This window comes from Myotis yumanensis, unplaced genomic scaffold (assembly GCF_028538775.1).
Source record: "Myotis yumanensis isolate MYYU_CA2020_CCGP unplaced genomic scaffold, mMyoYum1.0.hap1 SCAF_17, whole genome shotgun sequence".
Taxonomy (NCBI): Eukaryota; Metazoa; Chordata; class Mammalia; order Chiroptera; family Vespertilionidae; genus Myotis; species Myotis yumanensis.
The window spans coordinates 35,358,534-35,386,158 of NW_027223768.1; the positions used below are offsets into that span (position 1 = coordinate 35,358,534).

The 27,625-nt window shown below is 53.2% G+C and overlaps 1 protein-coding gene and 1 long non-coding RNA gene across 3 annotated transcripts in view; one reads left to right on the forward strand and one right to left on the reverse strand.

Annotated features, from left to right (window-relative positions):
- Nucleotides 1–446: 446 nt before the first annotated feature.
- LOC138996102 (uncharacterized) lies at nt 447–4,047 on the reverse strand. The gene is made up of 2 exons (XR_011468724.1): nt 3,787–4,047; nt 447–745 (listed from the first exon to the last, which is right to left on the reverse strand). It is a non-coding gene; the product is annotated as an uncharacterized lncRNA (long non-coding RNA).
- The window catches only part of PLEKHA6 (pleckstrin homology domain containing A6), a 135,286-nt gene continuing 111,673 nt past the window's right edge, over nt 4,013–27,625 (forward strand). Inside the window, exons 1-3 of one of the 2 annotated variants that reach the window (XM_070397055.1) lie at nt 4,013–4,586; nt 10,405–10,481; nt 14,675–14,732. In XM_070397055.1, coding sequence (XP_070253156.1) covers nt 4,504–4,586; nt 10,405–10,481; nt 14,675–14,732 — 218 coding nt within the window. In that variant the 5' untranslated portion in view covers nt 4,013–4,503. Of the gene's footprint in view, nt 4,587–10,404; nt 10,482–14,674; nt 14,733–22,189; nt 22,276–27,625 lie in introns of those variants that run through there. The other variant, XM_070397062.1, reaches the window with a different exon arrangement.

Genomic DNA, 27,625 nt, shown 5'->3' on the forward strand with positions numbered 1-27,625 from the left:
TAGATGACCACTAAGACCCTTCCTTTTTAAAAAAATTTTTAATTGATTTTAGAGAGGAAGGAAGAGGGTGAGAGAGAGAGAAACATTAATGATGAGAGAGAATCATTGATTGGCTGCCTCTTGCATGCCCCCCACAGGGGATTGAGCCCAAAACCCTGGGCATGTGCCCTTGACCAGAATCAAACCTGGGACCCTTCAGTCCACAGGCTGACGCTCTATCCACTGAGTCAAACCAGCTAGGGCTAAGACTCTTTCTTGATCTAAAATTGTGGTTTTCTTGGAAGAGAAGAGTTCCTATTCTCAAGTCACTACAAATGCAGGTGGTTATCTCATTGGCTTTCCCAAAGAAACATTGGTTATGCCAAAGAAACAGGGTCACAAGACAATATGACCTTTATATTGGTCAGGACTTTTCTGTTAGGGGTATAAACCCAACTCAAACTGGCTGAAGTGAATAAAGGTATTTATTGCACCAATAAGTTGAAATTCCAGGGGTAGAGCCTTTTCTGGCAAGCTGGGTTCTAGGGCTGATGGGATATAAGGGGGACCCAGTCTCTCTCCATCTTCTGGCTCCACTTTTTCCTGTATTGGCTTCATTTTCAGTAGGCTCTCCCCAGCAGCATCACAATGACATATGCCAGCTTCAAATCCAAGAGAAAAAAGGCTTCCCAAGAATTCTGGAATCTTCTTAAAATGGAATCTCATTGGTTTGGTGTGAGTCACGTGGTCCTTCCTGAACCAATCACTATGTCCAGGGAAATAGAGAAACAGATTAGCCACATTAGTATCCATTCTCCAATGGAGCTGGGGTGGGGTGGGGCCAGCCCACCCAATCCACATGGGCTGACAGTAGCAGAAGGATAGATGTCAAAAGGAAACTCAGGGGGCTAGTAACAGAAAAGGAAGTTTGGATATTAGACAAGTGAAAATAACAGATAAAATCATAATTAAGTTATGATTATCCTGTAGGTACTATATTAATCTCCCATGGCTGCTGGGTGGCCTAAAACAATAAAAATTATTCTCTCGAGATTTTAGAGGCCAGAAGTCTAAGATCAAGGGGTTGACAGGGCCATATTCGCTCTGGAGGCTCTAGGGTAGAATTCCTTCTTTACCTCATCTAGCTCTGGTGCTGTCAACATTCCTTGACTTGTCCTGTATCACTCTAATCTCTGCCTCTGTGGTCACGCTGCCTCCTCCTCTTCTGTTTTTTCAAGTCTTCCCCTGCCTTTCTCTTATAAGGACACTTGTCATTAAATTTAGGGCCCACCCAAATAATCCAGAATAATCTTATTAAGATTCTTAATGACTCTCTAACCACCAAGCCAAACCGGCCAGGGCTGTATTAATATTGGTAATAGTTCATAATCAAGAATTCAAATGGAGCCTTAACTGGTTTGCCTCAATAGATAGAGCATCAGCCCATGGACTGAAGGGTCCCAGGTTCGATTCCAGTCAAGGGCATGTACCTTGGTTGTGGGCACATCCCCAGTGGGGAGTGTGCAGGAGGCAGCTGATCGATGTTTCTCTCTCATCGATGTTTCTAACTCTCTATCCCTCTCCCTTCCTCTCTGTAAAATATCAATAAAATATATTTTAAAAAAAGAATATGCCACAGAAAAGTATTTTCAAACCTGATTTCTTTTCTTAGTTCAAATAAGTAAAACACATTCAAAATCTCAACCACTGGCCTTTTCTTGACTAGGTAAATGGTTGTAGGAACTCAGTCTCCATTAGAGATAAACAAGATAAAAATCTTGTGACTAAATTAACAGGAGCTCCTACTCCTCAAAGTAGACAACAGCGGAATACATGTTTTCAAATAGATGTCATTTTGTCCCCTATTTCCACCCACATTCAGCCCAAGCAGCTGCCCTTTCTGGTTGCTCAGGTTGGACGGGGAACTCACTGGTTGCTGGTATTTTCCCTGGAGGCATCGTGGCAGCAATTCTGGATTCAGATCCTCAGATATCACTGGGGCTGGGCAGGTGGCTCTGTGCTTTATCAGTGGGATTAGTCTCACAGGTGTTTCACAAGGCTGGGGACTGGGGACTGGTGAGGAGTCTGATCCCTTAGCCTGCCCCCCTCCCCTATTCAGGAACTAAGGGGCATCGATCCTCATATAGGTTCTCGGGTGTGGGTCTGCTTTTTCTACTAGAAACAGTAGGGTGTGAGAAGGGCGAGAAGAGTTGGGTGTCATGATTTCTGCATCCAGGGAACATACTCAGCTTACACCTGGCACACAGGAAGCGAACTGTGTGTACATTGGGAGTGTGAATTTCCAGTGTCGGAAGCAGAGCGATCTAATAGAAAGAGTTCTGGCCGGGGACACTGGTGGGCAGATCCTTCTCTGTCACCACCTTGCTCAGTGACCTTAACTGGCACCTCCGCTCCTGTACTCTGCAGTCGCCCACATTTCAACAAGAGGATTGGACCAGATGCTCTCTGAGGCGTCTTCTACTTCACTATCTCTCAGAGGCGCACACAATTACACCCTCCAGGCTGAGAATCTGGGATACCTGTAAGGTTCGTTAGCTCCTTCTTTTTCCAGAAAGCTCTCTCCCACACACCCCGAGGTTGCTGATGTAACCAGGACCCTAAAGAAGGTCCCAGTTATGCCAGTATCAGTCATGCATCAAACATGAATTGGGTGCCCCCAGGTGCCCGCTGGAGCTAGACAGATGAGTGGGGTGGAGGCCCTGCCCGGAGGAGCACACAGCCGAGTGAAGGGGACAGATGAGTACATGAAGGATTGCATCGCGGTGCGATAAGTCCCACAATAGGGTTATTAATGAGGCTGCCTGACCCATGGAGGATGGACACATAAATCTGTCTGGGGTGGAGTTAAGAAAGGCTTCCTGGGAAAGGTGACACCTGGGCGGACACTGCAGGGTGAGCAGGAGTTACCTGGGCCGAACAGGGATCAAATCCCTCATGGTGCTCACAGCAAGGATGCCCACTCCACAGGTGCTTGCAAACTGCCATGGACCCATTGCTTCCTCTAAAGCAGCGGTTCTCAATCTGTGGGTCTCGACCCCTTTGGGGGTCGGACGACCCTTTCACAGGGGTCGCCTAAGACCATCGGAAAACACATCTATAATTACATATTGTTTTTGTGATTAATCGCTATGCTTTAATTATGTTCAATTTGTAACAATGAAAATACATCCCGCATATCAGATATTTACATGACGATTCATAACAGCAGCAGAATTACAGTTATGAAGTAGCAACGACAATAATTTTATGGCTGTGGGTAACCACAACATGAGGAACTGTATTAAAGGGTCACGGCATTAGGAAGGTTGAGAACCACTGCTTTAAAGACAGGTGTCTCTCCCGTTGTCTGTTCCCCTCGACCTGACACACGGGTGGAAACCGTGTGCGCCTCACTGAAGCCCAGGGGAGCCCAGCTTTGACGCAGCCCGGAGACGGCAGAGCGTGGACCCACAGCGGCACTTTGACACGCCCGTATCAGATGCTTGCAACCTGTGCTCTGTGCACAGAACACACTTCCTCCTCTGCTTTTTCTTTCCCTTTCCCTTTTCTGCTGAAAGTTTGGGGGAAGGCACATAAAAGCTCTTGGCTTCTGAGTGTCTTTCTAAGGTCTCCTCTGATTCTACTTAGTCACGGCAGGCTTCTTGGAGGAAGTGCTCAGAAAGAAAGGTGAGGACTAGCTTGACTAATGAGGCTGGCATCTTAGCAAGAGGAGTCTCCCAGGGCCCCTTGCTACCCACGCCCAAGCCACCACCCTTCCCTGCACTTGACCTTTGCTCCTCTCCTTACCTCCCGCCAAGTAGAACCAGGTTTGACCAAGTCCTCTTTTCCGTTTAGTGGCTGGGCATGTCCCTCCGGTTCGTGGTTCGCAGCTTTAAGCCAAACTGGTTCCGGCGCCCAGCATCTGGACTTGGGGACCTGCAGGCTGCGGCTCATTCTGGCTGTGAACTACCTTGGAGGCGGCGCCCTGGCTCCGCCCCCTCCCGCCGCAGGTTCAAGTGTGGGCTGGGAGCTGGGCGGTGAGGAACACTCCCGGCGCGCACAGCAACCTGCTCCCTGCTCTGCCGCCAGGCTGCCGGCGGCGGGGCCGGAGGGACGGGACCGGGAGCGGCGCTGAGCGGTCCGGCCCCGCGCGTCCCAGCCCTCGCCGCGCCGGTCTCCAGTCCCCAAGTTCACGGGCGCCCCGAGAGGAGTCGGCTCGCGCAGGAGGCAGGTGGCGCCGGCTGGGGCTGGGCGGCGTGGAGCTCGCTCGGCCCCGCGAGGGTTAAGCCGTGCCGGCTCCTGCTGCCCGGCTGGCGGCCAGCTGCCTCCAGGGAGAGGCCGGAGCCGCTGCCCGGACGGACCCGGAGGGACGCCGTTAGCCGGGGGGTGCGCCTACCTCAGACCCCCTCCCCGCCCCCATCCCTGCCTCCAGGAGGAGCAGAAAGTGGGGGCTGCGGGTGGGGAGCCCCTGCCAGCTCAGCCCCCCTGGTGGCTGGAGAGCCAGGGGGGCAGCGAGACGCGGAGATGGCCGATGAGCCCGACTGGCTGGACCTGCTGGGCCGGTGGACCTACGGAGTGGACCCCGGTGGGAGAGTCTTCTTCATCAAGTATGTCGTCCCTCTCGTTGATTTCTGATTTCTTTAAAGTTGTGGAACTTGAAAGGCGGCGGGGCTGGGGGCGGCTGGCGAGGGCAGGGGGGAGCAGGGGCTGGAACAAGGGGCATGACTAACAAGTTTATCACATGCCGGTTTGAATGGGTCTCCCGCCTTTTCCTGGGCGTTCAAAGTCCAGCACAGACTCAGCATTCTGAGGGCTGGAAGGGCAGGGCCAGGCAGGGCAGGTGGCGGCCTTCCCCCTCCTTCCGCCTCAGACCCGAAGGGGAGGACAACCGGACCCAGGGCCCAGCCTGCAGCTTTTTCTTCTCAGTGCAGTCCGCTGAACTGGCCAGGGCTGAGTTCTTTCTTTTTTCTTTGTTGTCCCCCACCTCCCTCCTTAAGGGAAGACTTGGGCTAAGTGACAAAACATCAGGGGGCCCTGCCCCTACCATCCAGGTCCTGGCATATCCTCACCCCAGGCCCGCCGCCTCTCCTTCCTGCTTCTTTCTGGGGCTGTGGTCCAGAGGAAGGAGGGGACGCCCTCAGCACATCAGCATTCTTCAGGGAGCGAGCCTCTGCTGCTCGCAGTAATATATTAGCACTGTTATATTAATTCCATAAACCGAAATGGCTCTGGCATAATCTCATTATAACAGAGTGGCCCCGCTGGCGCTATTTTGGCCGCTCGTACCGTAGTCATGCTTTGCCAGGAGAGAAATCTCCCGAGGATACAGCAAGTCTACAAGGGCAGCATCCTGAGCTGTTCCCCACCCAGGAGGAGTTGTCCCTTCCTCAGGAGAGCCCCTCAGAACAGGAGAGCGGAGGGCATCTCAGATGCACCCCCTCCGTCTTCAGATGGGGAAGCAAGGTCCTCGGGCGGAAGGCAGAAGGTACTCGTCTGAGATACAGCCACTTGTTATCAGGGCTCGGACTCAGGCCGGTAGCTGCTGACGGTAGCCATTCCCCTTCCCCGCCTGTGCAGGTGGCCAGCGATCTCCCTCCAGTGTTTCTCAGTTCCCTCATTTGCTGTTGGCCTTTCTTCCGTAATTATCACCCCGATGATCCTAATTGAGGTTGCAATTAGATTATCTTAGAAATGACCGCCATTGAAGTTCTTGATCCTGGGTTAGATTCTTAAATAACAGAAATCCCCCAGTATTAAAACTGGAGTTTCTGCTGTCCCTGGTTTGAGACTTTATTGCCCATAAGAATCACCCGAGGAATTTATGTAAAAGGCCGACCTTGATGCTACCTGCAGGCGTTCAGAAGGCCTGGGGTGGAGCCTGGGGATCTGAATTTCCACAAGTTCCTCAGTTATTCTGATGAGGATTAATGTGACTCTCCTCATCTTTCTTCCCAATCTCATTTGCCTTCTAGCTTCTCTTCTTTCTTTCTTTCTTTCTTTCTTTCTTTCTTTCTTTGTTTTAAAGATATATTTTATTGACTTTTTACAGAGAGGAAGGGAAGAGGGATAGAGAGTTAGAAACATCGATCAGCTGCCTCCTGCACACCCCCCACTGGGGATGTGCCTGCAACCAAGGTACATGCCCTTGACCGGAATTGAACCTGGGACCCTTCAGTCCGCAGGCCAATGCTCTATCCACTGAGCCAAACCGGTTAGGGCTCTTCTTTCTTTTTTAAAAATGTATTTTTATTGATTTCAGAGAGGAAGAGAGAGGGAGAGAGAGATAGAAACATCAACGATGAGAGAGAATCTTTGATCAGCTGCCTCCTGCACACCCCACGCTGGGGATAGAGCGTGAAACCTGGGCATGTGCCCTGACCGGGAATCAAAACATGACCCCCTGGTTCATAGGTGGACACTCAACCACTGAGCCACGCCGGCTGGGCTTCTCTTCTTCTTTCATCCACAAACTTTTATTGAGTATCCACTGCTTTTCTGCCATAGGGCTAGGCATTGGAGATAAGGAAGAAAAAAAAAAAAGGAAAAAAACCAGTTTTTTTTTTCTTGAAGGGGGTAGGAAGAAAATGAAAATAAATACTTAGGAAATAATAGGATCCATTCTAGAGGTGTTTTCTTGGTGCTCCAGGAATACAAGGAAGAAAAAACGAATGTTCTCCAAGGAGGAAACATTTGAGCTGCTTCGAGAGGAGAGAGACCAGAATGAGAGGGGCCTCGAAGCAGAGGCCTATGGGAAGGAGGGCATGCTGGGTGCCAGGGCACAGGTTATCTAGGACATGAGGGGGCGCCTAGAGATGGAGTAGAGGTTGCAGAAGATGTGGTAGGACAAGGGGTCTGAACCTGCTTCTGTAGGTGAAGGGAAACCAAAGATATTAAACAGAGGATTGGCATAGTTAGAGCTGCATTTTAGAAGGCTCCCTCTGGCAGCTGCATGGACGGAAGATGACTTGAGGGTGGAGAGCAGTTAGGAAGCAATGGCAGAAGGCCAGCTGATGGGGAACTGAACTGGGATGGTGAGAACAGAAGGGAAGGAGAGGGAGAGGGGGAGAAAGAGGAGTGGAACTGAGAGCACTCACGTACTGCCTGAATGTTGCGGAAGGGAGGAAAAAGGAAGATTTGAAGATAAATCTCAGAATTGTTTACTTCAGGTTGACCGAGATCAGGACTATGGGGAGAGGAACAGATTTTAGGGGAGATAAGTTCAGTGGGAAAATTCCAAACTTGAAGTCCCTGTGGGATATTCACAAGGTGACAAATAGGACAGAGCTTAAGGGAAAGGCCTGGGCTGGAGAGTCCTGAGAGTCATCCTGTGGGAGTGGAACCACCCAGGAGTAGGTGAGAGAGAAGACGGGAGGGCACCCAGGCAGCACCCATGTTTAAGGAAAGGACGGAGGGAAGGGAGGATGGAGCAGAGGACCAGGGGTCACAGAGGGGGACAGCACCAGGGCCAGGGGCGGGTGCTGCCTCACAAGGTGAGGAAGAAGGACGTCAGGGAGAAAGGAAGAGTCAGTAGAGAAGTCAAACGTGTCCACGGGGTTTAGGAGCTGCGGGGGTCTTTAATGACCACCAGGAAAGTGGTTTTAGGGGTGGGCTTGACACAGAACCAGCCTGCAGGGATTGCTGAGTGGGAGAGCAGGAAGTGGAGACAACTAGAGGGACTGGTTTCCAAGAGGAATGTTTGGTCACTAAGAAGAGGAGCATGAGACAGGAGCTGGAAGAGGAGGCAGCATTGAGAGGGAGGCCGCGGGTCAGACCGTGGAAGACACGAACAGGAGTGAGGGCTAAAGGGATGGATCTGACAGGGAGAAGGAAGCCCAATAGAATACGATTCTATAAAAGATAGGGGAGGGTGGCGACTACCCCCTCGGCAGAGGGATTCGCCTTAATGGAGCAGGCAGCCTCTTCTCCAACGTATGAAAGGATGGGCGGGACCATGGCTACGTTTGGGAGATGGGGTGGTTAGGTCCACTAGGAAAGGTTCTGCCCATGCTTTCTATTTTGTGTGTGAAATAAGAGATAAGACATCCATTGAGAAGAGGGGAGTGGTTGGGGGGGAGGGGAGGCAGGCATAAGCCTTGAGGTTGGTGGGAAAGCCTTAGAACAATCAGCAAATGGCAACTGACTGGAGCCCCTGAAGAAGATTCTAGGGCCCAGCCAAGCTTGGAGATTGGATTTGCAGTGACATCAACTCTCCCAGTTCCACAGGGTCCCCGTCAGCCCAAAGCCGGAGTGGAGATAGCCTGTGACTGCATTGTTCTGGGCCAGGGGCTGACACCGGAGGGCCCCGGGAAGAGGAAGTTGAGGGTGTGGTGGGGCTGTGCCCACCCCGGTGACCTCATGATTATTCATGATCCGGGCAAACTGAGGGAGCTGACAGTGTGAGAGCAGGAGAGGGATCAGGGGCCAGAAAGTGTCAGGGTGGCAGGGAGGAGGCACAAGAACCAATGTCCCCTCACACTTACAAGTCAGCGCTGGCTGGATTTACTCTCCCTCAGCCGCCTCTCCCATTGCCTCCCAGGGCCAAAGCCCAGCCCAGAGGTCATCCCCAAGGGCGCCCAATGTCTCGGGTCCCCGGGCCACCGGAGCAGTCACTTTGTTCCCTCTCTCCTCTCCTCATTCGAGGGGTGGGTGAGCTGGGGAAGCTCCTCCTGCAGAGGGTGTCCAAACTTAGGGAAGAGTTAGTGGAGTCAAGAGAAAAGCAAGCCTATTCCACACCAAGATTTGGACCTGGAAGTTCTTAGCAGCTCCCTTTGTAATGGCCCCAAACTGAAAACAACCACAGTGGTTATCAGCAAGCGAGTGGAGGAACACACCACCCTATATCCTACGATGGAATGCTACTCAGTAATGAAATGGAACAAACTGTTAACTCCTGCTACCACATGGGAGGGAATAAGGAAGAAAAGAAGGAAAGCCACAAAGGGGTCTAACTTGTATGATTCACGTATATAATACGCTAGAAACTCTAGAAAATGCAAACTAACCTGTAGTAACAGGAAGCAGACTCGTTGCTGGGGGGAGGGGAAGGTTAGTAAAAGCTGTGTGTGGGGTGGGGCTGTGTAGAGAGGAATTATCACAGAGCAAAAAGAAAATTTGGGGGAATTCATTTCTTGATTTTTGTGGTAGTTTCATGAAACTTTAAATTAAACCAGACGTTTTAAGCATGTGCAGTTTATTATATATCTTGCTTCGCCAAACATTTTGCAAGTCCTTCTTACTAGAGCTTGTTATGTTAATCAAAGTATTGATTATAGCTTAAAAGCACTGAATGTTCTGGGCCCCAAGGACCCCCCACCTCATAACCTGGATGACACAGGTGGCCTGAGAGTCCTCTCCTCCACATACCTGGATTGGCCAAGAAGGTAGGGGAGAAGGCAGTGCCCCTTGGCTGATGTGGGCCGAGAAATATCGACGGGTCATCTGCCCTCGGATCCTCGGCTAGAGCGCAGAGGATCTGCACTGTGGGGGAGCCCCCCCTGCTGGGAGGAAGATATTAAAAAAACTCAGCCCTAACTGGTTTGGCTCAGTGGATAGAGCGTCGGCCTGTGGACTGAAAGGTCCCAGGTTCGATTCTGGTCAAGGGCATGTACCTTAGTTGCGGGCACATCCCCAGTAGGAGGTGTGCAGGAGGCAGCTGATCAATGTTTCTCATCAATGTTTCTAACTCTCTATCCTTCTCCCTTCCTCTCTGTAAAAAATCAATAAAATATATTTTTTTTAAAAAAGAAAAGCTCAGGTTTTATGGGGTATGGATCTGGGTCTGAATCCTGGCTTCATCACTGACGGATGGTGTGGCTTTGGGCCAATGACGGCACCTCTCTGAACCTCACGTTCGTCATCTCCAAAATTCCTGATGTGAGGGAATGTTGTGAGTGAAAATACATGGTGTTATAGATATCCAGGGACTGCTGGCTCACCCGCCTCCTCCTTTCTTATCCACCGAGGAGCTGCCACTTGGGGACCTTCCCTGTTCTTCCCATGTGACTTTACTGTCACCTCAGATGTCACCTCCCTAGCGAAGCCCTCGTGCTGTAGCTCTTCTCAACTTCATCCCAGTTAGTGCTCCTTCTCTCTGATGAGACAGCACTGTGCTCGGCTGTGACAGCGGTTCTGCTTCCTATCACATCCCAATGTAATCTGATCGCTGAACATTGAGGTGCCATTGACATACAGCCTTATATTATGCCGCTGTCTTTCTATATGTTTGTTTCTTTGGGGTCAGGGATCAGACAGTGTTCCTCTCTGAATCCTCAGCGCCTGCTCAGTAAATGTGAATGAATGAATGAATGAATGAATGAAGGGCATGTGGATGCTCCATCTCAGGTGTCTGGGATCGGGCAGTCAGTGTTGATGTGAACTTGCAGGCAGGTCTCTTGAAGCTGACATTTTCTTACTGGTTTTCTATAGTGATGAGGAAAAGTCAACCAGTTGGGTGCACCCTGGTACGAAATCCCCCATCCAGAGTGGATACTGCTCCAGCCCAGGTAAGAAGCTCCTCTGCCCCTGTTTTTGCAACAGAAAGGAAGCAGGGGTGTCCATCAGTAGACGAGTGGATAAAAAGCAGTGGCACATGTACACAGTGGAACGCTACTCGGCCATAAAAAGGAAGAACATCTTACCCTTGGCGACAGCATGGAGGGACCTGGAGAACATGACGCTAAGTGAAATAAGCCAGTCAGAGAAAGACAAGTACTATAGGATTTCACTCATATGTAGACTCTAGTGGACAAACCGAATTACCAAGCAAAATAGAGACAGACTCATAGATAGAGAGCAGACACACAGCCCTAGGGGGAGGAGGCTGTTGGGGGGAGTGGAAGGTTTGAGCAAAAAAAAAAAAAAAAAGAGAAAGAGAAAGAGAACTCGTGGACACGGACAACAGTGAGGTGATTGCTGTGATGGGGGATGGATGTGGACGAGGGCATAGAGGGGCTAAATGGTGATGGAAAAAGAAAGTAAGCTTTTAAGATAAAATAAAAGGACACAATAGCTTGAGGTGGCAGGAGGACTCTGCTTCCGGCCTTTCCTTCTCCATGGATGGACTCAGCGGACATTCCGTCCACCCTCTGGGGGACAGTGCGGGAGGGTTGATGCTCACTCTTGGGTCAAGCCTCTGCTCTACAATTAGTGTCTGGGAAAGCCTCTGAGAACAAAGGCTTTGCTCCTCTCTCACCTCCTTCTCAGTCAGCAAATCCCCTTCATCCTGAGCGCCCCTGACCTGGGCAGGGCCCAGCCCCCAGAGCTGGACCCAAGAACCTGATGCCGGATGGAGCTGTTCTCTCTGGGGGCTGCCAAGGTAGGCGCCACCAGCCAGGGGCTGCTGAGAGCTGAAATGTGATTAGCGTGACTGAGGAACTGAATTTTAAATGTTAATTAAGCTACATTTAAAAAGCCCTTGTGACTGGTAGGAACTCTTTCACATAGGGGGAACCTTAAAGAAAAGGGGGCAGGGCCAACCCTGATTGCTTACTATGGAGCGGACTCTTTCCCAGCCCGCAGGGAACAGCCAGGCGAGTGGGAAACGGGGGACACGTCAGGCAGAGATTTTAGTCTAAAGCAGTGGTCGGCAAACTCCTTAGTCAACAGAGCCAAATAGCAACAGTACAACGATTGAAATTTCTTTTGAGAGCCACATTTTTTAAACTTAAACTATATAGGTAGGTACATTGTTATTAACTTAGTTAGGGTACTCCTAAGGCCTAGAAGAGCCACACTCAAGGGGCCAAAGAGCCACGTGTGGCTCGAGAGCCGCAGTTTGCTGGCCACGGGTCTAAAGTGAAGAGGTTCCACAGGGAGAACCGAAGGCCTGCTGGGACTCCAAGTGAACAACCAGTCGTCCTCTTCGGGCCACCAGAGACCCACGCGCGGGGGCCTTCCAGCCCTTGCCCTGACCACAGAGCAGGCACGTGGTTCTGAGTGTCTGGTCTCCCGTGGGGCACGGTGGCACCGCAGGGCACGCTGGGTTAAGTGCTGACTTGCCCACAGCCTGCTTTCTTTTAGAGTCCAGGCTGCAATCATTGTGGTTTTATAGCTGGAAGGGATGTCAGGGGTCCTGGAGTCCAAGTCCTTCATTTTAAAGTAAGAAAACTGGGGTGGGGGGGGGAGTAGGGGGTCCTAATATAAGATGACAGAAGATTTGACTCTGGGTGGTGGGCACACAGTGCAATATACAGATCTTGTCACACGGAAACCCACACCTGAAATCTATATGTTCATGGTGACCACTGTCACCCCAATAAGTAATAATAATAATGATAATAGTAATAATAAAGAAAAAGAAAATTGAAGAACAGAGAGGAAGTCCCTGGCTCAAGACCAATAAGTAAAGCGGAATCGGGGTTCAATGTGTGAGATGGAGGGGCAGAGGGACCTAAGTCCCCACCTCAGCTCTGCTTTCTATTACTGTGCCATGAGCAAGTGGTTTAATTTCTCCAGGACTCGGCTTCTTCATCTGTAGAATGGGGGTAGGGAATGAACCGCAAAAGCGTGCAAAGCGTCACCGTCAGCAGAGGCGACCGCTGTTGTTATGGTCACGGTTGTGTTTCTGACAGACAGCGAGGCTCCTGCCCCGAGGCAGGGCTGGCTTCTTCTGTGCAGCAGCTGTTTCCAGTCTGAGTCCGCCCACTGATCAGGACTCTAGGTAGGACTCTAGGAAGATGAATAAAAGCCTGTGAGCCAATTCTTTCCATTTCGGCTGTAGCCACCTGGCTGTCCAAGGCTGGGAAGGGGTTAAGGTGCCCCCAAAGCTTGCTGGGAGGGCAGCTGGCTCAGCGGGCACTCGGCCTGGACGAGAATATAAGCACTCTTGGTGTTGCCCAGGCAGAGAGGGCAGTGTGGAGGGAAGCTGCTGGAAGAGGCAGGGGACATCATCCACCCTGGCCTCTTTCCCAGGCACATCACAGTGGCAGGATTTTTTATGATTCTGACCCAGTGGGGATCCCTCTACTTGGGGAGGCTGCCAACCCACGCCCTTCTGAATGGCAAGGTCCTCCCACAGGGACAGAGGGAACAAGTGGCATTTATGGAGCAGCCTGGAGGAAAGAATGTGAGCTTTGGAGGCAGCAGACCAGGCTCGCATTCCGGCTCCGACACTTCCTGTGTGACCTTAAGCGAGTTGATTAACCTCTCTGGGCCCCAGGTTTGTTATCTGTAAAAATGTTCAGGACGATGCCTATTATGTAATGCTGCTGTGCAGAGCAAATGTGCTCATAGTGGTGAGCTGTGTAGCTCGGAGGAGGGAAGCACTCGCTAAGGGGTAGCTGCTGCTGTTAATTCTCAGGGCCGAGTCCTGGGAGGGGAGGTGGGCCTGCTGACTGCCCTGTTGTGCTGAAGCAGCAGCATTTCCCGCAGCAGCAACTATGGAAATAGACCCTTGATAAATAGGGGTGAGTCAAATGAATGAATAATAACTGGGCCCTCCGCTCTATAGAACCCAGCTGACAATATGGCTGGAGAGATTCAGACCTATTTTTTATAAAACCGCGGGCATTTGGACCGACCAGAAAGGTGGCACTGTTGTGAAGAGAACCTGCACCTGTTTGCCAACCTGTCAGCCAGGGGCCTCTTGTACCCCAAAACGAATGGTCTCTCCCAGATCCTGCCTCGGGTTCTCAAAAGACTCCTTCACCTCTGTTCGGGGTGGAGGAGCCCTGTTTGCTGGGGAGACAGATGCCGCCAAGGGGGCTGCTTTGGAAAGGCGGGCAGGGTGACACAGGTCACTCAGAGATGGGTGTTGCCCAGGCAGAGAGGGTGGCTGAGCCTCCCAGGGGACTGCCCAGGCACCTCTGGGCCAAAGTCAGCTTCCTCAGCTCTTCAGTCCTTGCTCCCTGGGCAGGCCTGGGATTCTCTACTCAGCATTTCCATGGACAATTTTTTTCAGAAGTGCTATTAGAAAATTGTTTAAAAGTCTATTTTCCCGGGACTGATTTCCTAGGTCCTTAGGGTCTTGTCTCGAGCAGCAGAATTGGGAGTAATAACACCAGCCTGGGTGCTCATTATCTGTGAGGCCTGGGCAGGTGACCCACCCTTGGCTCCAGCATCTGCGGCTGTGATGTAAACAGTCCATGGGATGATCCTGAGGACCCTCCCAGGGCCACCCCCTGTGTGTTCACTGCTGTACCCCGGGGGCTGGCACAGAGCCCTGCACAGAGTAGATGCTCAATAAAAGTTTGCTGAATGAATGAGCGAATCCTGTGAGGTGATGACTCACTTGGTCCCTACTCATTGCTATGGGCTGGAAACAGACCGATAAGAATAATGGACAGAAAGGGTGAAATGGCCCTAACCGGTTTGGCTCAGTGTATAGAGCATCAGCCTGCGGATGGAAGGGTCCTGGGTTCGATTCGGTCAAGGGCACGTATCTTGGTTGCAGGCTCCTCTCTGGCCCAGGCCCTGGTTGGGTGGGGCTCATGCAGGAGGCAACCAACCAATGTGTTTCTCTCACATCAATTTTGGTCTGTCTTTCTGTTTCTCTTCCACTTTCTCTAAAAACCAATGGAAAAATATCCTCGAATGAGGATTTAAAAAAAAGGGGGTGGGGGGGGGGAATGCTGGTTTGAACGCTGTTGGCTTCTCCGAATTTTCCTGGTTCTCCCAGCGCCCACCCCTCCTGGGTGCAGGTCGGGCTGCGGGGCTGAGCAGGGCAGGAGGGTGATTCTGTGCTTGTGTTTTCTCACAGGTTTGCCCAGGGGCTGGGAGATGGATTCCACCCGGGAAGGAGCCGTGTATTTCATCAAGTGAGTAAGGTGGCGCTCGCTCTGGTCTCCCCGGTGGGCCTGCCTTTGTGCTGGTCACTGGTGCCTTCTGGAGAGGGGAGAAGGCTCAGGGGCCTGGTTTCTCCCTGAGGGCTTGGCTGGGGCCTCTCCGTCGCCAGGAGGTGTCACGGCTTCCGAACGAGCTGCAGATAAAGATGGGCGTGTGTGCATGTGTGTGCGTGTGTGTGAGGCGTGCGTTTCTGTGTGTGTTGATGTTGGCTTGCGAGAGCCAGTGTCAATCGTGGGAAGTTTTCGAAGGTAGGGCGGGGCGGGTGGAGCGCTGGGCTCAGCTGCACGGGTGGGAGGGAGATGGCTAACAGAGGAGAGGCTGCTCCAGACACAGGACAAAGGGTCCGAGGAAGGAGACGTGCACTGGCTGCCATGAGAGGCAGGAAGTGAGCCGGTGGGAGGGGAGGGCTGAGTGGGGTGCACACACGGGCAGGTTGGGTGGCCACCGGGCTGCTTCCCTTACTCCTGCTCTTCTGGGGCGGGGGGGCATTGCGGTCCTGGCAGTGACAGGTGTGTGTCCAGGGGGTTGGTCAGCCCCTTGGTGGGCTGGGATAGCTCATGCTCTCAGCAGCTGAAGGGGCCACCCTTGATGTGACCGTGGAAGTAGCTCTCTGGGCCGGGGTGGTCCACATCTACCCGATCGGACTCCTTTCCCTCCGCCTCGGCCTGGGTCTCGCCACCTCCAGGCTGGGCCCTGGCTTTGCTCCCGTGGGTGAGGCTTGGCATGCTCGGGCCTGTGGGCCTCTCCGTCTGGCCTGGCCTCAGACTCTGCAGGGCTGGTAGGGAAGGCAGCTGTCCAGAGGGGGCCCCTGCCCAACCAGGGAAGGGGCCTCTCTTTTTTCCTCCCCCTCCCTCTCTTCTTTGAAATCCTCATCTGCCTATACCATGGGGTCACCTTTCCATTTCCACTCCAAGGCCCACCAGCACTTACACCAGCTTGACAGTTAACCAGATGCTGAAAACAAAGTCAACACCCAAAGATGATCTGACAAATTATCTGTTTTGGAAATTGTTGTGATACCACGTGGCTCTCATAGCCCGAGCTTCCCCTGAAATGGAACCCAAATCCTTCTTGCATCAGTTAAGACGTCTCTCCTTTGCTCCTTGAAGATACCATCTTAGCATTCTATTGTGTGTGCTTGGCTCTCGGGATCGTTGACTGAGCACTTTCACATGTACCATCTTTTCTCATCAGTCACAAATGGCTTTGCACCTGCTATGGTCTGGCCCTGTCTTCCTCTCGCACCGCAGGCCAGCCATGGTGGTTTTCATCTTTCTTTTTCCTCATCACTCCAAGTTCATTCCTACCACAGGCCCTTTGCATTTGCGGTTCCTCTGCCTGGGAACGCTTTCCTCCCCTTTTTGCCCATCTGCTTCAGCTACCAGCGAGAGCACATGCAGCCCCGAACTCATTGCCTTCCCATCGTCAATACCTACCCCAGGTTCGTCAGCCGTCCCACACGGCAGAACCCTCCGAGACAGCCTCGAGCCCCTCCTCTCAGGCCTCTCAGCTCTCCCAGCCCACACACTCCTCATCCTGAGTTCATGCCCACATGGGCTCTCACCTGGGTCATCCTGGCAGCCTCCACCCGTATCTTCCTGCTTCCAGGCCACGCTGCCGCAAGCATGCTCTTTTTCTACGATGCAAATTTGGTCATTTCTTTTTCCATTGAAAACCTGTCATGCCTCCAGCTCCAGGATAAACTGAGGCACCCATCAGGGCTTTATCTTCTGGCTCCTGCCTTCTCCAGCCTGGCCTCCCACACTCCCCAGTTTGCCAGACCCAATGGCTGTGGTTCCCTCAACACTCACCTCCCTTCCACGCCTCCCAGCCTTTGCGAGTGCTAATCCCTCTCTAGCGAGACTTGTGTCTGCCTGCGAACACTGAACTCTTCCTTCAAGACTCTGCTCGCTGTGTCACTTCTTTGGGGAAGCCCACCTGTATTGTAATTGCTCGTTTGCACATGGTCATTTTCCCTAGATCAGTGGTTCGCCGACTTGAGTGTGCCTCACAATCTCCTGGAGGGCGTGTTCAGACAGATAGCTTGGCCCCACCCCTCGAGTTTCTGATTCAGAGAGTCTGAGAATTGGCATTTCATAACAGGTTCCCAGGTTATGCTGATACTACTGACCAGCTTAAAGAACCACTTAAAGAACCACTGTTCTAGACTGAAAACTCACCAAGGGCAGGGTGAACACATGGTCGGACAGTCTGGAAACAGAGATGATATTATTTTATTACATACTAGAGGCCAGGTGCACAAATTCGTGCACTGGTGGGGTCCAGTTGGCCCGCCCCCGATGGGGACCATCAGGGGCGGGCTGGCTGGGGCTAGGGGCAACAGGCGGTTTGCCAGCTGGCCCTGCCCCTGATTGGGGTGGGGGGCCCCCTTAGGGGTAGGGCTGGCCAGGGCAAGGGGCTGTGGGCATTCCAGTCATTCTGTCGTTTGGTCAATTTGCATATTACCCATTTATTATATAGGACTAGAAGCCCAGTGCACGAAATTCATGCACATAGGGGGGGTCCCTCAGCCCAGCCTACACCCTCTCCAACTGGCAGTCAGACATCCCTCTTGCAATCGGGACTGCTGGCTCCTAACTGCTCACCTGCCTGCCTGCCTGATCGCCCCTAACCACTCTGCCTGCCTGCCTGATCACCCCTAACTGCCTCTGCCTGTCTGCCTGATGCTCCTAACTGCTCTCCCCTGCCGGCCTGATTGCCCCTAACCGCCTCTGCCTCGGCCCCCGCCACTGTGGCTTTGTCCGGAAGGATTTCCGAAGATGTCCGGTCTATCCAGTCTAATTAACATATTACCTTTTTATTAGTACAGATTGTAACAAACATCAGCAAGCCATCTATTATGCATTCTTGTCTGTTCCCAGACTTGTTGGCCACTCCACATATCAGGAGCAGCAGGGGACTCTAAGAGCTGAGCGCCTTACTACATGATTTCATTTAATCCTCACTCCAGTGTTGTCAGGGAGATGCTATCATCTCTAACTATTCGAGCAAGTAAACTGAGGCTTCGTAAAACTTGTTCAGTGCCATGAAGCTTGTAGAAAGCAAAGCTGGGGTCCAGCCCCACATCTCCCTGATTTCACAAGTTGTGCTCTTAGCAGAATGCTCCACTGTCCCCAGCACCCCTAGTCCCGGGTTCGGACAGGGGGGTGCTCAACAAACCCTGACTGACTGCATGAATGAATGAACGGCCCACTCTCCTTATTTACAATCAACTCCCTGAAAAGGTTTATGACATTTGGTTGGTGGGTGAGTTAGAAACTCTGAGGACCTCAGCCATGCATCCCAAGATGTAATAATAAAAGTGAGATAGCCCTGGCCTGTGTGGCTCAGTGAAGGGTTGCCTGTGCACCAAAGGGTCTCAGATTTGATTCCCGGTCAAGGGCACATACCTGGGTTGCAGGTCCCATCCCTGGCCCCAGTGGGGGCGTATGCAGGAGGCAAACATTCGATGTGCCTTTCATCTCTCTCTCTCTCTCTCTCTCTCTCTCTCTCTCTCTCTCTCTCTCTCTCTCTCCCCCTTCCTGCCTCCCTCCCCTTCCATCACTCCCCTCTACTCTCCCTAAAAAGCAATGGAAAAAATATCCTTGGGGGAGGATTAACAACCAAAAGAAGTAAGGTATTCAGACAACGTGGGAAGCTTTTTCGATGAGTCAAATTTCAATGAACAAATATTCACATTTGCCCAGAGTCAGACGCATAGAATTGTGTCTGTAAGTCCTTCCCTTCATGGTGCTTGGGAGATGGTTCTCATGGGATCCACAACGGGTGTCATTGCTGAAGCGTGCCTGTGGTTTGAAGGTGTCATTTACCAGGAAGGAGTGGTGCAGAGAAAAGAGCAAAAGCAAAGGGTTAAAATGTGGGTAAAACCCATGGCAAGCCTTGTGCGTGTACCACACGCTTCCAGGAGAGGGAGTCAAAGCACACACGATCGGCCCGACTAAGGCTTCAAGGGGTTGGCTCGGATTGCTCCTCAGGCTGACCCGAGGCCCTCCCGGAGCTCATCTCCACCATCCCCTGCCACATCTCTGCCATGGGGGGTCTGGCAAACTTCTTTCAAAGCTTAAACATCTGGCTCTGCTTCCCCTGGGCCTGCTGAAGCCGCCAGCTGCGGAGCTAGCCAGTGCTGCCTCCAGTAGCGCCTCTCTCTCCGAAGTTGGTGGGGAGGGAGATGGGGCAGGGACAGAGCCGCACCCAGCTGACCCTTGCTCCCAATCTGGGCCCCTGCTGCTCCTCCCACCTGGGTGCGGTGCCCCCATTGGCCATGCCCACCTGGCTCCCAACCTCCTCCAGCCCAGGGAGCCCCACCCAGCCGTTGTCACTTCCTCCTTGTTCTGGTCTGAATGCTTCCACCAAGAAGGTGCCAGAATGGGCAGTCCCTCCATCTGTGCCTCTAGCTCATCCATGAGTTGCTTGCTGATCGCTGCACAGGGGCTGCGGGAGGCAGGGACGCAGAAGCCAGGGCTCTGTCCCCCGATGGGGCACACCAACCTGTGGGACCCCGGAGGCAGCAGGGCCCTGGGAAGTGCAGTGGAGGTGCCAAGAGCTATTCTGTTGACTCCAGAGGGCAGAGGGGACACAGGAGAGGTCACAGGGCAGCATATCTTGTAGTCAGTGCCTGTCCTAGCTCTACCCTCCGAAAGGCAAATGACGCCCATGAACAGTAAAGACGGGGACAGATGAAGAGAGAAGACAGTGGTACAGGGCTCATGTGCAGACAGGAACATGGAGGCTCCGCAGTCAACTTGTTCAAAGCCCCTCAGCCGGTGAGAGATGGAGCTGGGGCTCACACTCAGGCAGCCCCTCCAAGGTCACTCTCATATGGCTCCCTTTTTGGCTCCCCAGTTGGTGTGTTCTGGGAGGGAGGGAGGCCCATGTGGACGTGGCCTGGGTGAGGAATAGGCAGGGCACGTTTGAGGGGCGGCTAGCCCGTCGAGGTAGCGCCTCTAAGACCCCGTGATGGGAGTGGCGTTGACCCCTGAAAGGCAGGGAGTACCCGGATGTTTGGAGAGTTGTGGACTTTCTCTGAGCAATGGGACTGTGGCTCTCGAGCAGAAAGCAGACAGAACCACAGAGGTATTATCTTAGGAAGCCTTCCTCCACCTCCTCCTCACACTCTTCCCAGCTCAGATGCCTTCTCCTTTGCTGCAGAAACAGAGAATTTCGATTTGGCCAAGGGAGTCTATTTTCTCTGCTCCACCTTACCGTCCTGGTTGGAGCTCTAAGACCCTCTTGCTGTATCTCCCCCATCTTCTCTCCAGACGAGGGCACTGCCCCGCCCCCCCCCCCCCCCCCCCCCCCCCCCCGCCGCAGCAGTCCTCCCTTTGGCCTCTCAGCCCCACAAAACACCCAGAGCCCCCAGAAGCATCAATGCATCCCCTCAAGCTTCTCGGGGGATCTGTGGGCTCGTCTGCAGCCCTCGCTCCCTGTCTGCCAGAGAGGAAACCCTCTGAGCAGGCCCATCTGTCTGTCTCCTGGCTTTTGAGGCTGCCTGAGGATTTTGTGGGATGAGGGCTGGGTCCTGTCTCTTCCCCCACCCTCCCTGTCCCCTCCTGGGTGCTGTAGTGTCTGGCCCCAAACTCGCGTTGCTCCATTGGCTCCTCAAGGCCAGAGCTGCCCCCAGAGCCCGCACCTTGCCTGTCTGGAAGCCAGCTCTTCCCTGCCTGTCCTGTGGCCTTGCCAAATCCTGGGGAGCCAGGACAAGTGGGTTGGGCTTAACCGGTCCTGCCTGGCACCGGGCCTGCACCCAGGACTTCTCTGCCACTGCAGCCGAGTGGCCTTCCCATAGCTGATGAGCTCAGCATCTCAGCTGGGCTGGGGGGTTGGGGAGGGGACCACGGGATCCTCCTCCCACTGAAGCTGCAAGCAGGTGCATGCGGCTCTAACCTGAGGTCTCCAGCTCTGGCTGGCTGCTCTGGGACAGGAAGGACAGTCCTTTCAGTAGCTCTCTGTAGAGTGGGAGTGGGGTTTGGATCAGATCCCTTAACACCCCCTTCCCCCCTCCCCCCTCCCCCCTCCCCCCCAACAGGGCTCCTCCTGAACCTCCGGGGAAGTCTGCATTTCTGATTATTCCATAGTAGAGTTTTTTTGTTGTTGTTTGTTTGTTTTTTAAAAATAAAGGCTTCAGTTGGTAAAAATGATGCTTATACTCAGATTATATTTAAAAAGACCCACAGAGAAGGATAAGTAGTTGTATTTGAGTGAAGAGGTTTAATTTAAAAAATTAAATTGTTCTATTAATAAACATTCAAAACAGAATAACCCTGTGGGTGGGTCCCGCAGGGGCCCTTCCTCCAGCCCCTGCCCTTGTGAAATGTGTCTGTATCAGGAGGGACCCAGGAGCTCACCTGTTTCAGACTGCAGCTTCCGGGTCTCTGGGTGGGACTGGCCCAGTGAGCTGGCTGGGAAGCTGGGCGCGGCGGGGCGGGGGCACTCCATGTTCGCTCCGTCTTTCTGAGTTTGGTTATAAAACTCAGTATTTCTACTGCACTTACCCATTGTCACAGAGATTCTATTACTTTTCTGGCATCCACAAAAATGTGAAGAAGAGAAGGAGACCGAGGGAGGGAGATATAGAGAGACAGATAGACAGATAGACAGATGGATAGATAGATCTCTTAATGGTATGGGCTTGTCTACAGCAGAAACAAGGCTGCAATCCTGTTGTCTGAAGCCCCCCCCTTCTGCCTCTGACCCTCATAATGCAAAACACAGGTGCCCCCTGGATCAACCAGCATCTTTGCCCAAGGTCACTGGAGGCCAACTTGGGTTGAGATCTGAGTTCTGGCATGTTGTCATGGGCTGCAACCAGCTCTAGAATGTTCTTTCTTTAAATTCCTTGTGCTGGGGTAGGGCAGGGGGATGTGAAGGCACCAGGGCCCTGGCCAAGCCCTCTTGACACCCAGAGATGTGCCCACCTCTTGGGTGGACAGCCACAGAGGTGAAGGCCACCAGAAATAGGCCTGGTGAGCCAGACCCCTGGGAGAGCTGAAAAAATGCAGCTTGCACGGAAAGTGGCCCAGATCCCCTTTGGGGGGCAGCCTTGTCGCGGTGGAGGAAGGCCAGGAGGGCTGGGTGGAAGCACCCCTCCCCTCCCAGGCTGACAGCACGGGTGGTTAGCAGCTTGTCGCTGGTGTGGATGGAGTTAAACCTTTCCGGGGACTATTTACTCCTGATCCTAAGTGACAGCTTGGGGAGGGAGGGTCACGTGGCCCTGAAATCCCCTCGGGAGCCCACGGAGCATGCCCAGCTGCTTCTGCCTGGGAAAGATGCTGGATCCTGCAGTCCCCACAGCAGCATCCTCGCCCTGCGCCAGGGACCTGCCAGCTGGAGCGATGACTGATTAGACCAGCTCGGATCCGGAGCCCGCTCTTCCGCTCTTCAGAAGGGGCCCTGAGGGGTGGGGAGGAGGACCCCAGCTGGCCAGAGCTGGGGGAGGGGTGCTCGGGGGCCCAGAGAGTTATAGCTTTCAGCAAGAGGCTCACACCTCAGAAGCCGGTGAGTCTGTTTTGATGCATCATGTAGACGAGGTGGGAGGAGGGAGGTTGGGCCCTGGTCCGGCTGGCAGCCGCCTGCCCTGTGAATCTGGGCTGCTGGCGCTGCCGTGTCACTGCTTTCCCCTCCCTTATTCTTGGCATCGTTACTTGGGGATCATGGATTCTGAGAATGCTAATTATAGCCCTCTCTGTGACCCCCACCAGGCACACCCCCCAGAGCCCCCAGGAGGGGGCTGCTGTGTTTAAATTGCACCTCCTAGGTGGGGCCAGCTTGGGGAGGCCCCCCAACTAGCTAGAGCAAAGAGGCCAGCCCCACCCTGCCTCTGTTCTTGCCAGAAGGACTATGCCGATGGCCGGCAGGAAGGAAAGATGGAGGGAAAGCCCGGGTCAGGCTCAGGTGGGCAGGGCTGAGGGTGTATGTCTTTTATGGTCAGAGGTTGGGTCCAAGATCTCCTGAGGCTCTTGGGCTCCTAGGGGCATCTGATCTCTGGGGTCTATGATGAGGTGGGGAGCACCTGAAGGACCTGGAGCCTGGTGTGTGAGGGCATTCGGGGGGAGGGGGTCGTGCTAAGGGGGCAGGTTTACAATGTTGGGACCAGGTTGCAACTGGATAAGAGCCTAGGGCTTCTTGTGTGAGATTCTGGGTGAAGGAACGAGATTGGGGAGCTGGCAGAGAGGGGGTGGGGGGCCCTTTGTAACCACAGGCAAGCCAGGGAAGAGCCAGGATGGAGGGAACAGTCCTAGGGTGCAGGGGGGGAAAGCAGTGGGTGGGGATGGGCTCAGAATCAGAGTCCAGGGGATTGTGGCCTGCAGGGCTTGGCAGACCTTCCCCATCCCTGTAGGCCCCTCGCCCCCAACCCGGCGGTGTGGGTGGTGCGCTCCACTGGGAGCCCTGGGGGGCCTGTCTCTGCCTGGGCCTGTGGTCCAGATGTCCAAGGGGCAGCACAGGCCACCGCCCCACAGATCCCTCATCCCTGCCTCCAGGTCCCCCGGAGGAGCATGGCCTCCACCTCATTGCAGCCGCCCGTTAGTATGGGCAGGACATGACCAGGTCCTTTGCTGAACAGGAGGTGGGAGCAAGGGCTACAGCCCTGGGCCTGAGGCTCCAGCCGCCTCCAGGCGGGGCCAGCAGGGCCGAGTGGACTGGAAGCAGGCAGCTGTGTGTCTCCTCCCCTCTCGGATGCTGGGCTACAGATAGGAATCATGAAAGCCCTGGGCTTTCCAATCAGGGGCACGGCGACAAATGTGTTACTCCGAGTGTAATTAATCCTGGGCTGCACGGGCTCCGGACAATGGGGAGCTTTTTTGCTTTTTTATTTTGCCAGGTCGGCTTCTTTTCCTTCTGTGCAGGAAGGCGACGGTGCACGACGCATTACAGATAATTACCTTTACCCCGGCTGCCTGGGTTGAGTTGGATTCTTGCTGCTCAGTGTAAATGAAGTAATTACCGAGGAAGTCAGTGAGCCAGGCAGCCAGCCCGGGCTCCTGGGCAGATCCCAGGGCCTGTAGGACGGAGATGCCCCAACCAGGCCAGGCCTGTGTCCCAGGGCTCAGAGGAGGGAGCTGGCGGGGCTCAGGGCCTGGACTGGGAGAGATCGAAGGAGAGTGGGCCCAGACCAGAGTGAAGACGCACTGTGACAGCCAGTTCTGATCAGCAGGTCTCTCTGAGCCCATTTCCTCTCTGTCTCCCCACAAGGTTTAGGGAGGTTCCCTGAGGCCCTGGGACACTGAGCATTCCCACGGCCCCCCTCCCCAGGATGGTCAGGAGAAAGAAGGGGGAGACTGGGCCTCAGCGGCAGGAGCGGGTCCTGGTTCCTTGAGGTTTTGCGCAGGTCTGAGCTCTGGTCTGAGGAGGTCTGGGAGCCAGCGCATCCATGAGATGACTTCGGCAGGCCAGGCTGCAACCTGTTAAAACCAGTTAGAGACGAGAGAACCTACTTTGGGAAACATTAGAATAAATGAGGAGCAGAGAGGAAGAGGAGTTGAGAGGAGGCTGAGAGACGCGGCTCCCGGGAGCCCTCTTCGCACCTCCCAGTGTAGCATTAGCTGACCTCATCCACTGATTCTGGTCCGCGCGTTAATAAGAGAGAGTTGGTGCACCACCCTGGGGGTTGCGGAAGGAATGCCCGGCTGGAATTCCAAGACATGGGTTCCAATCCTGGTCCAAACGAGCAGCTGTGTGATTTGTAGCAAGTCTTTGTTTCCTGGTGTGAAACATGGGGCTGGTTAGTATCATTACCCACCTATCCAGTCGACAGCTGGGTGAGTAATGCCCGTGGAAGTGCTTTCTGCACTGCACATAATTACACAAACGCCGGTTAGCATCAACATGGGTGTTTGAACGAGTGTATCAGAAGGCGACGCTTTGACACCAAGGCCAGACAGGGGCCGAGGGGGTTCGTAGGAAATGTGTTTGGGCAGATGGTATTCAGGGTGACTGTCAAACTCTCCCAGGTCACTCGTTTCGTCTCGGGTAGGGTTAGTCCTTACTGTGTGAATTCAGGAAGTTGGGCCAGGCAGCCAGTGCTGAGCTGACAAGCATTCAGGGACCTTTACTCCTGCAGGGCCTAGGAACCCCCTCCACGGGGCGGGGAAGACCCTCCCGAGCTCTGACATCACCAAGTCCACCCGATCTGGCGCGACATTTCCTGAGAGCCTAAATCTACGGTTGCAGGCGCCAAGTTGCTTTTAATTAGTCGAATACCTGCCTGTTAAAATCAACCTCGCCTCTGGTGGTAAGGTCATTTTTCTGATTTTGCTTGGCTCCCTAGTCCTCATCAGCATCAGTGGGCCATCCAAAGACTGTAGGCAAGCCTGCTTGCCTCAGCTGAAATGTTGGCTGCCCCGCTGGGGAACTGAAGAGTTCATAGCTGGAAGGGAAGCCGGCTTTGGGTGAGGTGGGATGGTGGGGTGGGATGGTAGGCTGATGGAGGGGTCGTTAGACTTGTTAGGGTCATAAGTAAGGTCGAGAACCCAGGTTCCCTCCTTGGAATCCAACGTTCTCCTCCCCCGCCCCCTTGAGCCTCAGTTTTCCAATCTCTAAAATGGGGGTAATAATTCCTGTCCTGCCTGTATCACTGAGGTTCAAACAAGTTCATGTAGGAAGTGCATCTGTCTGTAAAACGATGCAACATGAAATGGCTTTATCACATCAAAGTGAAAGTTCTTTAAAGTTTATACAGGTGGTCCCGGTGTGCCTGACTACTAGTTTCTGGACCTCTGTCTAGTAATTCCTCGTTCCCACTCAGTCTTCTCATACTGTCCACACTCCCCCAAACCATGGGTGGTTTGAGGGTGTTAGCACATAGTAGTAGGTGCTCAATGAATGTTGGTTGGGTAATATGAAGCTTTGGACGAGAGGACGTTTGGGGAAACAGTCATGAGAAGCCTTTGATGTCAGTGGTGGGGGCGTTTGTTTCCCATCCTGCTCAGCCTTGCCCCTCCCTTCACTAGACGGGTCTGCTTCAAGGCAAGAGATGGTCCTAGTCATCTTTGTCTTTGTGATGTTCCATGCGGAGCCCAGGCACAGAGCAATTGTTTGATAACTGTTAGTTGAGTGAATGAATGAATGAATGAGTGAATGAGAAAGGGTAATGTGGTACGAGTGCATGGGATTGAGAGTCAGATGAATAAGACTTGGAATCCTGGCCCCAGCACTTCCTTTTGGCAAATACTTACTGTATGTTCACTATATACCAGGAAGGTGCTAGGTTGCAAATATGAAGTTTCACAGTCTAGTAAGGGAGTAGACGTGTGAGCAAACAATTGCCTGTATATGATAGAGACATATGCTACATATATTGGTGGGCAAGAACTGAGAGTGATAGATCTCCCAGAAGAGCCAGGGAAGGGTTCCCAAAGGAGGGGACCTGAGGGTGGGTCTCATCAGCTTGGAAAAGTCACATAATTTTTTGGGGTGTCGGTTCCCTAAGCTACATGGGAGCAGACTAAAGCCTCCTTCATAGAGGCAAGGACGGAAAAAAAAAAAAGAATAAAACATCTGATACCAAATAATCTTTTTTGAAAAATATATTTTTATTGATTTCAGAGAAGAAGGGAGAGGGAGAGAGAGATAGAAATATCAATGATGAAAGAATCATTGATTGGCTGCCTCCTGCATGCCCTTGCTGGGGATCGAGCCCCCAACCTGAGCATATGCCCTGACTGGGAATCGAACCAGTGACCTCTTGGTCTCTGGGTCAATGCTCAACTGCTGAGCTACACCTGGCCTGGCTGAATAATCTATAGATATAAAAGGCTAATATGCAAAGTGTCCCCTCAGGAGTTCGACCGGGAGACCAGGAGTTTGATCGCTTGTTATGACGTGTGCTGACCACCAGGGGGTGGCGCGGAATGAAGGAAGGCCTTGGCTGGCAGCCGGCAGCTAGGGAAGGGAGGCCCTGGCCATCAGCTGAAAGGAAGGCCCTGGTTGGCAGCAGGAAGGCCCCAATCGACCCTGATCGCTGGCCAGGTCTAAGAATCCTACTCATGCATGAATTTCATGCACTGGGCCTCTAGTCTTTTAATAAAGGTTGAAAATATTTCCTTGAAGCCAGGCCAGGTGGGTTGGGGAGGGACAGGAGCCAAGAGCTCAAGGAATCTCAGAAGCTGGTCCATACTTCATCTTAGCTCTGCTAATTAGTACCTATGTGGCCTTGAACAAGTGCCTTCACTTCCCAAAGCTTCAGTTGCTGTACCTGCAAAGTGGGAATAAGTTTGTTTCGTGGATCAATGGAGAGACTTCACACAAGGTACTTAGATCGTGCATGGCACATCGTAAGTGCTAAAAGTGATAGCTCTTCTTTGTTATTATTACCAACATAGTTCATGGAGAGGCTCGCTGTGCAAGACACACACATGTTGCATGTGTGTTAACTCTCAGATGTGCTCAGAGGGGGAGAAAGGAGAGGGGGGCTCAGGGTTAGGCTGAGTGACAGCCAGTGGCTGCTTAGTCTGAGAAAATTCCTTGAGGCGAGGTGACTGGAACTCTTGAAAAGGTTGGAGGGACCAGGCCTGAGCACTGAAACTGGGGCGGTGGGGGGCGTCATCTTGTGGCTCATGCCCCAGGCTGGGGGAGTCTGCCTCCTGGGAAACTAAGAGGTGGCCCCCTGACAGCAGCACATAGGTCCTCCTCACCCCCATCTCCACCCCTCACCGGGGCCAGTCCTGATGGCAAAATCGCAGCGGCTCAGTTGCCTGGCTGGTCCCCTGACCTTCCTGAACAAGACAGCCTGGCAGCCATGCTGGGTTGCCGTGGTAACTGGCAGCCTCCCAGCTGGGTTTCCCCGGTAACCAGTTAGCTGGTATTGGAGGAGGGGGTGGTGAACTGGGGGGAATCAGCCTCAAAAGAG